This window comes from Bufo bufo, chromosome 3 (genome assembly GCF_905171765.1).
Source record: "Bufo bufo chromosome 3, aBufBuf1.1, whole genome shotgun sequence".
Taxonomy (NCBI): domain Eukaryota; kingdom Metazoa; phylum Chordata; class Amphibia; order Anura; family Bufonidae; genus Bufo; species Bufo bufo.
In genome coordinates this window covers 626,406,565-626,422,678 of record NC_053391.1, presented here as the reverse complement: position 1 = coordinate 626,422,678, position 16,114 = coordinate 626,406,565, and the positions used below count along the sequence as shown (strand labels likewise).

General features: G+C 48.4%; 1 protein-coding gene across 1 annotated transcript; it reads left to right on the top strand.

Annotated features, from left to right (window-relative positions):
• The first annotated feature begins 2,741 nt into the window (after positions 1–2,741).
• On the top strand, positions 2,742–7,827 carry LOC120993979 (translation initiation factor IF-2-like). The gene is made up of 4 exons (XM_040422439.1): positions 2,742–2,822; positions 2,955–3,624; positions 6,097–6,177; positions 7,100–7,827. Exons 1-4 carry the CDS (start codon positions 2,742–2,744, stop codon positions 7,159–7,161), a joined length of 894 nt encoding a protein of 297 aa, XP_040278373.1. The 3' UTR covers positions 7,162–7,827.
• The last annotated feature ends 8,287 nt before the right edge of the window (positions 7,828–16,114 follow it).

Here is a 16,114-nt window from a genome sequence, read left to right as displayed (position 1 = left end):
CTTATCCAGGGTGTCGCTGGCGTTGGCGTGATGTCCACTGGATCCAGAACAAGGTCCCTGTGGTGATAGAGAAAAAAAGAATAATCACATAAGGAAGGGATGGTGACTGCCCCTGTGAAATCACCAGCAGGGGGCGCTGTGCTGGCCTGTAAGACTGAGCCATGCCAATGTATAGCAGGGTAATCTAGGACATTTTCCCTAGGACAATGCCCACCTTGTGGTCCCTTCAAAATAGTTATGTCCTCCTTGTGGCCCCTCACAGCAGTTATGCCCCCCTTTATTCCTGTCACAGTAGTTATGCCTACTTTTGTGCCCCTGTAGTTGTAGTTATGGGCATAACTGTTGCTGTAGTTATGCCCAGATATGTGCCCCCTCGCTGTAGTTATGCCCAGGAATGTGCCCCCTCGCTGTAGTTATGCCCAGATATGCCGCCTCACTGTAGTTATGCCCAGATATGTGCCCCCGCACAGTAGTTATGCCAGATATGTGTCTCCTCACAGTAGTTATAGCCAGATATGTGCCCCCTCAAAGTAGTTATAGCCAGATATGTGCCCCCTCACAGTAGTTATAGCCAGATATGTGCCCCCTTGCTGTAGTTATGCCCAGATATGTGCCCCTCACAGTAGTTATGCCCAGATATGTCCCCCTCACAGTAGTTATGCCTACTTTTCTGCCCCCTCGCTGTAATTATGCCCAGATATGTGCCCCCTCACAGTAGTTATGCCCAGATATGTCCCCCTCACAGTAGTTATGCCTACTTTTGTGCCCCCTCGCTGTAATTATGCCCAGATATGTGCCCCTCACAGTAGTTATGCCCAGATAGGTGCCCCTCACAGGATCTGAGAACCTGCTGCTGGAGATTTCTGAAGTCGCTATCTTCCAAGAGCAGGCCTCCAAGGCTGAAGTGAGCCGGGCAAGCTCTATTATGGCATAACAGACATTTAATAAACTGGAAGATCGTAACAATCTTACTAGGAGGAGGATATAAAGAACTCTCAGTATAATGATACCAGGAACATCCATGATCCATGGTGTGCAATTATTCAGATGCTAAGCACAGAATCCGGGGCCAGGATGTACTGGACATCACTATGGCCTACAAGTTACCAGACGCCGGGGATACTCTCCATAGGCTGCAACTAAAATAAAACTAGGAACATTCATCCTGAATCCAGCATGGTGTTTAATAGGGGTTCTCCAGGAATAAAAAAAAAAAGAAAATACTTACATGCACATACTGCACATCACACATGTTATTACATACAGGCACATAGTACACACCACACATGTTATTACAGGCACATAGTACACATCACACATGTTATTACAGGCACATAGTGCACATCACACATGTTATTACAGGCACATAGTACACATCACACATGTTATTACAGGCACATAGTACACATCACACATGTTATTACAGGCACATAGTGCACATCACACATGTTATTACAGGCACATAGTACACATCACACATGTTATTACAGGCACATAGTGCACATCACACATGTTATTACAGGCACATAGTACACATCACACATGTTATTACAGGCACATAGTGCACATCACACATGTTATTACAGGCACATAGTACACATCACACATGTTATTACAGGCACATAGTACACATCACACATGTTATTACAGGCACATAGTGCACATCACACATGTTATTACAGGCACATAGTACACATCACACATGTTATTACAGGCACATAGTGCACATCACACATGTTATTACAGGCACATAGTGCACATCACACATGTTATTACAGGCACATAGTACACATCACACATGTTATTACAGGCACATAGTGCACATCACACATGTTAATACAGGCACATAGTACACATCACACATGTTATTACAGGCACATAGTGCACATCACACATGTTATTACAGGCACATAGTGCACATCACACATGTTATTACAGGCACATAGTGCACATCACACATGTTATTACAGGCACATAGTGCACATCACACATGTTATTACAGGCACATAGTGCACATCACACATGTTATTACAGGCACATAGTACACATCACACATGTTATTACAGGCACATAGTACACATCACACATGTTATTACAGGCACATAGTGCACATCACACATGTTATTACAGGCACATAGTACACATCACACATGTTATTACAGGCACATAGTGCACATCACACATGTTATTACAGGCACATAGTGCACATCACACATGTTATTACAGACACATAGTGCACATCACACATGTTATTACAGGCACATAGTACACATCACACATGTTATTACAGGCACATAGTGCACATCACACATGTTATTACAGGCACATAGTGCACATCACACATGTTATTACAGGCACATAGTGCACATCACACATGTTATTACAGGCACATAGTGCACATCACACATGTTATTACATACAGGCACATAGTACAGATCACATATGCACTCACTTTTATGCAGGATTCCTGGGCCTCCATCAAGTGAGGCCGGACGAAGCGGCACGCTTCAGGGGAGGCCGGCATGAGGGGTTTTGTGAGCAAGGGTCAGGGAAGGTAAGGGTTAAGTGGATGAGTGCAGGAAAAGGGGGGAGGAGCTAGAAAGGGGCGGGGAGCGGCAGGCTGAAGTAGTGGTGAGGCAGGTCAGCGCCCGCCATTTTAGGAGCAGAGAGCCAGCATCTGGCAGAGAGCCAGCATCTGGCAGAGAGCCAACATCTTCTGAACTGCAGCATCGGATTCAGCAATGGCAGAAGCAGTGGAGGTGATGCTGCGGCGCTTGAGGGAAGCGGCGGACACCAGGGGCAGCGACTGGCTGGAGCAGCAGGTGACCGCATTGCTAGGGGGGGGCGGAGGTGGGTACGTCTAGCCCTACTCCAGCAGCTACACGGCCGCGGCGGGTACGGCCGCCGGCGCGCCTGAGCCCTGATTTACCCCCCCGGGTCCGGCGCCGTGTCAGGAGCCTCCACGCCGGGAGCATTCTAAGGCTACTGCGGCCTCCCGGCGTGGGAGGAATCCATATGTCCGGCGGGACCCTCCAGAGGCTGTGGGGCCTTCCCCTCAGCCCATCGCGCCAGCAACAGGGGAGTCAGGACCTGGTTCTGCAGGATCCCCTCCTGTCCCCAGGAGTCGGAGGCCTGCTCAGCGTGGGAGAGGTAGTGGCAGCAGAGGCAGCAGCGGGGCTGCGCGGTCGGCCAGGGCGGCCCGGCGCAGGCCCTTACAGGATGAGCCCCTTTCAGTGGCACACGAGGCTGCGCCTGTAGGTGCCAGGGACGGGCGCAGGCCTTGCCATGATGCGCTTCTTACAGAGGAGGAGGACGAGGCTGTTCTGGACGGCTCCCCGCCCCAGAGCAGGCCTCTTGGGCATGAAGACAGGCGTGCAGATGCTTATATGGAGGACAGGGAGTTGCGCAGGCCATTTCCTGAGGGCGGACAGTTTGCTACTGGTCCTGACACCGTGGAAGACAGAGGGCGTCCCAGAGCCATTCCTAACGCACCCAGCAGTGATCCGGCTGGGGTGCTGCCGGCGAACAGCGCAAGTACCCATCAAAGGAATGTCGTGGATCCAGGAGTCGTCCGTCAGGAAGCAGGACCTGCGGCTGCCGGGTTCACAGCACCCGGGCAGCTAGGTGAGACATCACTGGGAACACTGTTATCTATATTTAATGTGGCGCCTGGGGCGGGGGGGAGCAATAGTGCTATTATCGGTGGTTTGGGGCGCTTGCTGTGTGGTTTAGCTGGGGTTAGTCAGGATAGGGGGGCAACGGGGGCTACCCCCTTAGCAGCGTGGGGGTTGGGGGCAGAAAATAGCAATGTACCGGCGACCGCTAACAATAGTAATGTAGCAGTGGCCAATAGCACAAGTGTAGCCGAATCAGTGTCAGTGCAGACGCAGGCGGGAGGTGAGGAGGATAGGCCCAGATTAGATGACGCCGCAAAAGGGGAGGTGTATGTTTGCTTTGAGGGTCCCCTGGGAGCGCATTTGAAAACGGAGGTGCGTGAGAAAATTTGGAAGGGAGAGTATATAGAAATTTTTTCGCTGCTTCCGTTGGAGCGGTTCAACCTTGATGTGGTAAAAAAGGATGGAGTAAGAAAGGAGGATGATGATAAGCGTCGCTATCGCCTTATCCCTAGGTCATTTAGTAATTGGCTACAGGCCTTTGCTATTTTGGCAAGTGTGATTGGGGAGAAGAGTCCGGAATGCTGTTCCCCTTTATTTTGCTATCTGGATGCTATTGGGGAAGCCTATAGAGTGTATGGGGGTTCCGGGTGGTTACGGTATGACGAGCAGTTTCGTCAGAGGAAAGCGGTCCGTCCTAATATGAGATGGGACCATAAGGACATTGCGTTATGGATGAGGGTGACAGCGCCAGGTAGGAGTGGTCAGTCCTTTCGGAGTGAGTCAGGGGTTGGGGTACAGCAAGGTACAGGGACGCCCCCAGTTGGAAGAGGATACTGCTTCCTTTTCAATGAGGGAAGTTGCAAATTCGGCCAAAAATGCAAATTTAGGCATGAATGTTCCGTGTGTGGCGGGGGCCATGGGGCTAGCAGATGTTTTAGAGGGGGTAGACAAAGGGGGGGGGATAGTTTTGCAAAAGGGGCAGACCCCAGTGCGAGTGGAAAGGATGGTGGGGCATCTAAATAGATATCCGAACCAGGAGTTAGCTGAATTTTTGTATTCAGGGTTTAAGTTCGGTTTTCATATACCTTCACACCCGTTACCAGTCTTAGAGAAGCGGAAGAATTTGCGCTCGGCATTGCAGTTCCCGGACATAGTGACAGGAAAGTTAGCTAAAGAGGTTTCCCTAGGGAGGATGGATGGTCCGTTTGTTACATCACCCATCAGTAACTTGCGAGTTTCCCCTTTGGGTTTGATCCCTAAGAAGGAGCCTAATAAATTTAGGCTCATCCACCATTTATCATTCCCTAAGGGTGCGTCGGTCAATGAGGGCATTGACCCGGAACTTTGTTCTGTGGTTTATGCTTCCTTTGATGCGGCTGTGGAATGGGTAAGGAAGCTGGGTCCGGGTACCCTGTTGGCAAAATGTGATATTGAAGCGGCATTTAGGTTGTTGCCAGTTCACCCGGATAGTTTGTATTTACTGGGTTGTTTTTGGAATGGCGCTTATTTTGTGGATAGGTGTTTGCCAATGGGCTGTTCAATATCGTGTGCATATTTTGAGCGTTTCAGTTCTTTTCTGGAGTGGGTGGTGGTTCAGGAATCAGGTTGTCACTCTGTCATTCATTATTTGGATGATTTCCTGTGTTTGGGGCCGGGGGGATCTAGGGTTTGTTCGTTGTTGTTATCCACATTACAGTCTGTTTTTGAGTGTTTTGGAGTCCCGTTAGCGGTGGACAAAACGGTGGGGCCGGCTACTGAGCTAAGTTTTTTGGGTATTGTCATAGATACACAGCGGATGGAGTGTAGGCTACCAGTAGACAAAGTGTCAGATTTAAGAACAGAGGTGGCGGCGGCATTGACAGCAAAAAAGATTCGTCTGCGGGACCTGCAGTCTTTGTTGGGCAAATTAAATTTTGCATGCAGAATCCTACCTATGGGCCGCATTTTTAGTAGGAGGTTGGCTTCGGCGACAGGAGGGGTGGTGTCTCCCCACCATTTTATTAGATTAGGCAGTGAGTTGAAAGGGGATTTGAAAGTTTGGGATTCCTTTTTAAAACAGTTTAATGGCAGAGCATTAGTTATGGGGGGGGTGGTTGATGCGTTTGATTTCGAATTGTTTACGGATTCTGCGGGTGGAGCGGGTTTTGGGGCGTACTGTGAAGGGCAGTGGTGTGCGGGTCGGTGGCCTGAGTCCTGGGTACGAAAAGGGTGGGTAAAAAACGTGGCATTGTTGGAACTCTTCCCTATTGTGTTGGCAGTCATGCTCTGGGGGGAGAAGTTTCGGCACAAGAAGGTTCGTTTCCATTGTGACAACTTGGGAGTTGTGCAAGCCATCAACAGGGTAACGGCTTCTTCCCCCCCAGTTATTTGCCTATTGCAGCAGTTGGTTCTCCGGTGTTTGTCTCTTAATGCTTGGGTGTTTGCGGTGCATGTGCCTGGTTCCTCTAACTGTATAGCTGACGCACTTTCTCGTTTTCAGTGGGAGCGGTTTCGCCAGCTGGCCCCGGAGGCGAGTCAGGTCGGATTGGTGTGTCCAGAGTCGTTGTGGGAGATCCTGGAGGTACCGTAGCTTGTCTGTTGCAGGCATCATTGAGTGAAGGCACGTGGAGGATGTACGATAGGGCTTGGAGTAGGTGGCAGCAGTGGTGTAATGACCTAGGGGTCGAGGTACTGGACGGGGAAATTCCGTTGTTACTGTTCATTGGCCACGTGAAGGATCAAGGTTGGTCGGTTGCCAAGATCAATGGTTGCATGGCGGGCTTGGCTTTCGGATTCAAGTTGCGGAATTCCCCGGACATTACTAAGTCCTTTTTGGTCCGACAAATTTTGAAGGGTTATAGAAGGTTTCAGCGTGTCAAAGATTCCCGCCTACCGGTGTCCTTTTCGTTATTGTTACAGTTAGGGGAGCAGGTAGCTGGAGTGTGTCGCTCGGCTTGGGAGGTGAGCTTATTTAGACTAGCCTTTGCTCTGGCTTTTTTCGGAGCCTTTCGTTTAGGGGAGTTAGTGTGTGCAAGTGTGCAGCGGGAAGGGGGTCTGAGGAGTGAGGATGTAACGTTATATGACGACAGGGTGCTGATTTATCTGAGATTTTCAAAGACGGATCAGGAGGGGAGGGGTCATTTAGTCTCATTGTTTGAGGTGCCGGGATGTCTATTGTGTCCAGTACGGTGTTTGCAGGATTTTCAAGGAAGGGCAGGGGTCGCGGCAGGACCGATTCTCAGACACGAGGATGGCTCCTTTTTATCACGATTTCAATTTATAGCGGTATTCAAGAAATGTTTGCGTAATCTAGGAATGGACTCTGGCAAGTTTACGGGTCATTCCTTCAGGATAGGTGCTGCCACGGAGGCTGCTCGCTTGGGGGTGCGAGATGAAGTGATTAAGCGTATTGGGAGGTGGGAGTCGGAGCGTTTTCGGCTGTATGTGCGTTTAGGGGCAGTTTAAGGCTGTGTCTAACCATGTTTGTCTCGTTCTTTTTTCAGGTGATGCCCCGTTATTAGTTTGGATCCTGGGCCATTCGTTCGTGTTCTGGGGGGCATTATGAGCGGATGTTCGGCAGAATGGGCGGCAGCTGGGGTTTGATCGGGGGACAGCCATAGTAAGATGGATCGGACGCAGAGGTATGGTGTGGGGTAGTGTTTTGCAGGAGGTTCATCGGCAAGCCAGGTTAGATAGAGTCCCAGATATCTTGGTGTTGCATGTTGGGGGAAATGACCTAGGGGTCCGACCTTGCAGAGAGTTGATCAGGGATATACGTTTTGATTTTTTGCGTTTGTGGTCCCTCTTCCCGTCAGTTGTCACTGTGTGGTCGGACATTGTCCCCAGGAAGGTCTGGAGGGAGGCGAGATCGGTTGAAAGGCTGAATAAGGCTAGGATTAAGCTGAACAGGGTGATTGGGCGGTTCTGTGCCAAACATGGGGCGGTGGTGGTGAGGCACCCCGAGTTGGAAGCAGGAACAGGAGGCTTTTGGAGACAGGATGGAGTCCACCTCAATGCGGTGGGCATTGATTTGTGGTCACTGGACTTGCAGGGAGGTATTGAAACAGCCCTCCGGGTGTGGCGGAACGCGCGAGCTTAAGGGCTGTCAAGCTGCGCGTTGTTGGCGGGGGGAGGTCATAGAAGCTGGGGCTACTGGATGGTAACGGTGAATGAGAGGGCCTCAATGGTGGGGCTGGACTCTCAGAGTTGGGGCACCTGGTTGGCTTGGTATGGCGTCCGTCAGTTGGTGTCCCCGAGCTTGTGGTACGCGGCTGGGGGCAAGATGGAATTGCCGTGGTGGTTTGTGGTCGTTTAAGATGCAGTTAGGCGGCTTCTAGGACCCCCCTCGTCAGTTAGACATGTATATATTTATATATATATGTCATTGTTATATCAAGTGTTATGTTTATTCATGTTATTTATATTATTTAATAAAAGACGGCTGCTGTGGCCGATTTAATCCAAACAGTGGCTGTGTGTGGTTATTGGGAGAGGAAATGGGGAAGGTTAGTTAACTAAATGATGGGGTAGTGGACCCGAGCGTAGCCAATAACCCTACTCAAGTGAGGCCGGACGAAGCGGCACGCTTCAGGGGAGGCCGGCATGAGGGGTTTTGTGAGCAAGGGTCAGGGAAGGTAAGGTTTAAGTGGATGAGTGCAGGAAAAAGGGGGAGGAGCTAGAAAGGGGCGGGGAGCGGCAGGCTGAAGTAGTGGTGAGGCAGGTCAGCGCCCGCCATTTTAGGAGCAGAGAGCCAGCATCTCCCTCCCTCCCGTAGTGTGTACTTGGATGTTTCAGGGCGGCCACGGTATATTATAGAGGGGATGCATATAAAAAAATAAATAAAAAAAATGTGTATTTTATAAATAAATAAATGTATTAAAAAAAAAAAAAAAAAATGGACAAGGGGTGGTGGACGGAGTGTGTCTTTAAGTGTTGCGTTTGTCGCAGCAGTCGTGGCGGGGGGAGGTCATAGAAGCTGGGGCTACTGGATGGTAACGGTGAATAAGAGGGCCTCAATGGTGGGGCTGGACTCTCAGAGTTGGGGCACCTGGTTGGCTTGGTATGGCGTCCGTCAGTTGGTGTCCCCGAGCTTGTGGTACGCGGCTGGGGGCAAGATGGAATTGCCGTGGTGGTTTGTGGTCGTTTAAGGTGCAGTTAGGCGGCTTCTAGGACCCCCCTTGTCAGTTAGACATGTATATATTTATATATATATGTCATTGTTATATCAAGTGTTATGTTTATTCATGTTATTTATATTATTTAATAAAAGACGGCTGCTGTGGCCGATTTAATCCAAACAGTGGCTGTGTGTGGTTATTGGGAGAGGAAATGGGGAAGGTTAGTTAACTAAATGATGGGGTAGTGGACCCGAGCGTAGCCAATAACCCTACTCATGCAGTGGAAGGGCAGTCCTGCAGCTAGTAACACTGCCTCTCCTGACAACCCTCCCCCTCCGACCTCGGTCCAGACTACATAGCTGCATCATTTACACCAGCTCTGGCTGTTTAAACACCAGCAGCTGTGTAAATAAGAGGGTAAGGGTTAACAGGGCACCAGCTAGCCATGGGGAAGGGGGCAGTGACCAGCAGTTCTTACTGCAATGTGGCTCCTCTGATCAGGAGCAGCTGGGAGGAGGAGTCTTCTTATGATGTCTTCAGGCTGCTGAGTGCCGGACCGCAGGGCTGGCAGCAGGATTAGACGTCACCACCAGCACTGCTGCTCATTGGCTACCTGCTACAGAAGTCCAGAGAGTAAAGAGATCGCTGTGCCCGGGTCTGAGAAAGGCTTGTACCCGGGCACAGGATTACAAACCCGGACTGTCCGGGTCATTCCCGTACGGGTGGCAACCCTAGCAGCCGCCTGAGGCTCTCTATAGAGCGCTCAGGCGGCTGCAGCCTTAAAGGAAGCAAAACAAGCACCGGCTCTGCTTGGGGCCCCGGGCCAGCTCGGGGCCCCAAGCAACTGCTTGTTTTGCCTGTCTGTTAGCGACGGGCCTGCTTGGATGTTGGGCGGCTAACATTCTTAGTTGGCTCTTTAAAATGTCTGTATTGACACCTTCAATACACTGCTCTTTCAGGGTTTTGTCCTGATTCTCTGCCTCACGGGGGTCTACTTGAACAACAGCTCTAAGGGCTTCTTGTAAAGATAATGCAAAGTCTCTGAGTGACTCACCCGTTTGCTGTTTCTTGCTGAAGAACCTCATCTTGACCTCTGACACGGTCCTGGGTTCAAAGGTGGTGTAGAGACGTTCAAATATCTGCTCCAGTGTCCTTCTTTCTGAGCTTGGACAGGACTTCACTTCTCCGAGAGCAGCTCCTTCCAATTGCGCAAGGAGAATCTCCATCTGCTGTTCTGGGGATACAGGGTACAATCTGAACACAGCAAGCATTTTTTCTTTACAGTCTCTTAAAGTGTGAATACTGTGGGAACCAGGGGCCCCAAAATATTAAGGCATAGTTAAAGGCATTAAACTTGGCGCTGCAGCAGTTGGTATGGCACTGGGGCCGGCTGCGGCTGCCGCAGGAAGTCCGCGGAGGTCAGACTGCACGTTATCTTCTTGTACAGACATGCTGACAATAGGTAGATTACAGTTAAGTAGGTCAATTGTGGCTGTAGCTACTTTTTATGTGGCGTTGCTATGGGCGACCGCTATCTTGCGGGTGTATGGCCCTTTAAATGCTTAATACCGGCTGAATGCAATACTCAGGCAGCGCTTACTTGAACTTCTGGTAGCGCTCCTGTCTAGCGGTGCTCCCTTTAGCTTAGTGGGGAAAATCGGAGTACTCACAGACTGTGTGCTCTATTTTGGGGGACGGCAGGCAATGCGATCTGCTCCGGTAGCTCGCCTGTGTAACCCTCACGAGACTTTGGGATACACGCACGTCACACTCTCCTCCCGTGCGTGGCGTCTCCCTTTGATGTGGCTACAGGCAGAGGAGGCGGCGCTGCGTTTGCATAAAGGGCTCAGCCTCTTCAGAAACAACACAGTAAAGGTAGAATGGGCTTGACCAGACAATTTTGCATAAATGGGCGGCACAATATTTTCCCGCTCTTCAGGGGGTGTCGCTAACTTGTCCACAGTGATGGCGCAGTATTTTTTTTTTCAAACCAGAGCTCCGGCGGCCATCTTAAGTGCATATAAACTGTCTATTCACTGACAGCAAGCAGTTTTAGTGACACACAAATGTTGGATTTTCTCACTTTTAACACTGCGATTTTTATGCTGGGGACTAGTATAGCACCTCCATATACTTTTCAAGCTGTTTAAACAGTTCTGTAGCCCAAAACAGCGCACAGTAAGCAAAAGTCTCTCAATCAAATCAAGGGGCTTATTCACATGTGACAGTCTCTGAAATATGGCGCAAGGGTTAATATTCTGTTCGTGACACCAATAAAAGATATGCAGCCAGCCAGTAGCGCAGGGGCAACACGTGAGGTGCACGGTGGACCGATGAGGGGCCAAAATATAACACACAGTTCATCAGTTTACTCACGGTTAGCAGAAAGTCTCCCTGGGCTGGCAGCACAGTGTAGAGGTGGACAGCACGAAATCCTCCGGGGCACGCTCTGTGGTAGGGAAGCATCAGCCAAGATGGTGGTTGAGGTGCCCTTGATGTTAGGGGTGCTTAGGGTGCTTGTTGCAGCTGAGTCCCTTGATGGTTTTTGTCGTGACGCCAGTACCGTTAATGGTGGTACAACCATAGGTAGTAATAATGAGGTAGGCAGTGGTAAGATGCAACTCACAACTTTTACTGGTGATGACTATGGTTGCAGCAGTACAAGAATACAGTCTCTTGATGGTTTTAGAGTAGGTCTGCAAATCCACTGTTTCTAGGCTTTTTAGGTTTGACTTGGAGCTTAGCCAGATATTTTCTATATCAGTGTAATTTGGTGAGGTTGCCGGAGGCTATGGTATCCTTCACCTGAATATCCCAAAGGTCCTTGATGCCTGACTTGTGGCTTTTATCCTTTGGATAGATAAGTCTTTTTTCCTTGTCCCTTTTTGGACTATACTTTCATCAGAGCAGAAGTGCTAGATCTGCACTCCTTCACTCTCAGCATCAGTCTACTACTCACTGATCTCCACACTGACCTGTCTCCTCAGAGAGACCTCAACCCACTAACTAGGCCTGAACTAGATATATATATGGCCTAAGTGTTATCCCCATCTAGTGGTGGGATGTATAAATTACACCTAATCTGCCTGGTAACAGGGATTTTGCAGATACATTAATACAAAGTCATACAATACCGCACAATACAATTGTTAAGATAAAAAGTGCTTTTAAGCAGTGCCCACACACACGTAGTGGGACGCTGCACCTGCACTGTCTAGACTCTCCTGTTGCTGAGCCGGATTGCCTGCCCTGTACCTGTGCTGCCTGCCCTGACCCATTGCTTGTACGACTTCACCTCTGCCTCATCCTTTGGCCCTGCACTGTCGCTCCTGGTTATGACATGGCCTGTTGACTATGACCGTACCTCTGATACCTTGCACTGGTACCCCCTGGTCCACCTGAGCCAGCTGCTTCTTGTGCCAACCATCTTCAAGAGGTAGCGACCTGGTGTTCTCCTTGGGAAAGTCAATCGTCACCATCGGGGGTACTGTGAAGAATGAGGTGTTCCCAGTGGGTCCACACCTGATGGTTTGTGACACTGATCCAGGTGGCTCCCTAGGGCCATGCTATTACTGGAGGTTTCATTGCTTTCTTCCCTAGGGGAACTCCCAAGAGTTGGGGTTCATGCCTGGTAGTAGTTCAGGCAGAGTGGGTGGAATGGCTGGTGGATGGTGGAGTCAGGAACCAGGCCTGTTGGCTGCAACAAATAAGTCTCCCCCTATTAAAGTTGAAAATGGGAGTAGTAGTTCATCCATTAATAACATGGCACTATTCCAAGCATATACAATGTATTTGGAGAGTCTTCAGGCCCTTTCACTTTTTTCACATTTTGTTATAATTTGGCATTGTGCTAAAATAAAAAAAAGTTCAAATTTTTCCTTATTATTTTGGACTTAATACTCTATAATGAAAAAGTGAAAACAAAATGTTGGAAAACTTTGCTAGTTTATTGAAAGGAGAAATTAAAATATAGCATTGACATAAGTATTCAGACTCTTTACTAAGTACTTGGCTGAAAGATCTTTCTCAGCAATTACAGCCTCCAGTCTTCTTGTGGGTATGACGCCACAAGGTTTGCAACACCAGGATTTGGCAATGTCCTACCATTTTCCTCTGCAGATCCTCTCAAACTTTGTGAGGTTGGATGGGGACCAACTATCTTAACGCTAGCTGACCAGGGGCGGACCTGAGTCCATCTTCTGGCAACCTAACACAATTAACCAAGAAGTTAACCATTAATTGTCTATACAATGCTATTAGGTATACAAAAATAGCAAATCGCAACATTTAAATTAGTTATGACGCATCATAGCAATTAACCCTTTGCAGTCTGATGTTTACAACATGTTTGTGGAACTGTATCATAGCATGAACAAAGGAAATTTCTGAGGATCTCAGAAAAAGACCTGTTGTTGCTTTTTAAGCTGGAAAAATGTTACAAAACCATCTCTAAAGAGTTTGGATTCTGCCAATCCACAGTCAGACAGATTGTGTACAAATGGAGGAAATTCAAGACTATTATACTCACCAGGAGTTGTCCCCCAACAAAGATCATGTCAAGAACAAGACATTTAATAGTCAGCAAAATCAGAAAGGAACTCAAGGTAACCTCTACGAAACTAAAGGCCTTTCTCACATTAGCTAACGTTAAAGATCATGAGTCCACCATCAGGAGGACACCGAACAACAATAGTTTGCACGACAGGATTGCAAAGAGAAATCCGCTGCCCATCTGCAGTTTGCTAAAAATCACCTGGGCAAGCCAGAAGTCTACTGGAACAATGTTTTGTGGATGGATGATACCAAAATAGAACTTTTTGGTTTGAAGGAGAAGTGTTATGCGTGGAGAAAGGAAACACTGCATTTTGGTATAAAAACCTCACCCCATCTGTGAAACAGTTTGTTGGTGGTAGTATGATGGTTTGGGTATGTTTTGCTACATCTGGGCCATAACGGCTTGCCATCATTGATGGAACAATGAATTCGGAATTATGCCAACAAATTCTCAAGGAAACTGTCAGGACATCTGTCCCTAAGCTGAATATTAAGAGATTATGGGTCATTGTCACGGAACCATGAACCAGACGTACAACAAGAGATAAGTGAAAATAAGAAGGCTTTATTGAAAATAAAGCTGTAAAGCAAAAGTCCAAACGGATGGTGAAACCGAGCAGAGTCTTTGCGAAGCCAGAGGTCAGGAACCAGAAGGGTAGTCAGACGAAGCCAGGATCAGGAACCAGCAGGGTAGTCAGACGAAGCCAGGATCAGGAACCAGCAGGGTAGTCAGACGAAGCCAGGATCAGGAACCAGCAGGGTGTAGTCAGACGAAGCCAGGATCAGGAACCAGAAGCAGCAGCAGTCTTAGAAGCATGTGAACACAAGAGGACCAAGCAAGGAACTGAAGCCACAGACCTCCTATATATATGAGCTAGGCATCCAGCTCCTCCCAGGGGAAGGAGGAGCCGCAGGGTGGAAGGCTACAAGAAACCCAGAAACCAAGATGGCCGCCAGCACATGTCAAACGAAGGAGAGCAGCAAGCAGGTAAGACCATGACAGTCATGCAGCAAGACAATGACCCCAAGTGTACAAGCCGTTCTACCAAAGAATGGTTTAAGAATAAAGTTGTTATAACGTTTTGGAATGGCAGTCTTGTCCTGATCTTAATCCAATAGAAATGTTGTGGAAGCCCCTGAAGCTTGCAGTTCAAGGGAGGAAACCCACCAATATAACAGAGTTGAAGTTGTCTTGTACGAAAAAAATGGGCTAGAATTTCTCCAAGCCGATGTGCAAAACCAATCAATTACTGGAAGCATTTAGTTGCACAGAGGGTGGGGGGAGGGGGGGGGGGGGCAAACCAAATACTGAAAGCAAAGGTTCATGTATTTTTGACACTTACAGACACATGATGTTGGATTATTTACCTTCATAAATAAATGGCTAAGGCTAACTCAATTGTTTGATTTGGTTATTTTTATCTACTTTTACAACGTGTAAAAATCTGATGTAGCTTTAGGTCAAATTTATGCATAAATATAGAAAATTCTGAAGGGTTCACAAACTTTCAAGTACCACTGTATTATATTTATGCAATCTCTGACCATTTAAAATGTACTTTCTTGTGAGTGTGTTTTTCAGCTGTTCATTTTTTAATTGGTTTTATGGATTGGTTTTCTGTTTTTTGTGTGGTATTGTGTACAATTTCTTTGTAGGAGTTATAGAATTCACAATTCTGACAAATTCCCGTCAGGGGGTCTAAATAATAATAGTGGTGAAGAGAAGTATAATTATTCACAGACCGCCACCATTAAGACTTAGCCTTTATTAGATATATTAAAAAATACCATATAGTGCCCTCTAAAACAAGGGTCAGTGTCACGGATGAGAGTGGGGGAAACTCTCATCCGTGCGATGTTAACGGAAAAGGGAAGCTGCTAGGCCAGAAACAACAGAATTAGGGAATAGGTCACCTCCTACAGCGTCCCTAACTCTGACCCTAACTCCTAGCTGTATGAGCCGACCCTGATGGTAGGAGGGCTCATACTCAGGAACCTCTGGTCCCTACTATCCCTCAAGGGATCCCTGAACCCTCCAGGACACGGACAAACAGGAGTCTCACTGGCCAAGCTGCAAGGAAGGGGGAACATCAACAGCATAAGGATATGGCAGGTGAGTGAAACACTTCCACACCTACCTGCCACAGACACACTGACTGGAACCCGTGCTCAAATGCTGTTGTCCAGAACAAACACAAACGGACACAGCACACAACATGACTCACACAGGAAACCAGATCCATATAGCTGCAGTAAGAAGAGACATCACAGGAACATAAAGTAAACATCACGACATACTTTATGACCGCAAAGGTGGCCCTCACTGGAGAGATGGCATAAGGCTACCAGGAGGATGACTCCAGCAACATGCCTGGAGTACCCCTCAGACTTCTGGCTTCCAGCAGGAGCTAAATAGGCCAAGCAGCCACACACACACTAGGAAAGGAGTTAACCCTTCCATCACCAAACAGGGTAGTGAAGCCACTTAAAAGGGAAGTGCACACACACATAAACCCTGTGCACACCAAACAGGAAAAGTGCACACATACAAAGAGAGGTTGCCAGGTGTAACCGCATGCACTTGACAGCAAGCTGCCTAGCAACAGCTCAGGCTGCTATACTGCCAAATACAGTCATGTTGCCAGCGGCAACCACACGTGAGGCAACCCACAAGCAGCCCTCACCATGTGGTTGGCAATAAAACCAAACCGCAGGCAACTGCATGCGGATCCAGGAGTCACGACCATAAACATGGGCGTGACAGTCAGGGTACAGGGAAAAGGGAAGAAGACATGAAGGCGAAACGCCTGGGACAGATAAGACTACTATAGATAATTGACTAAGTGG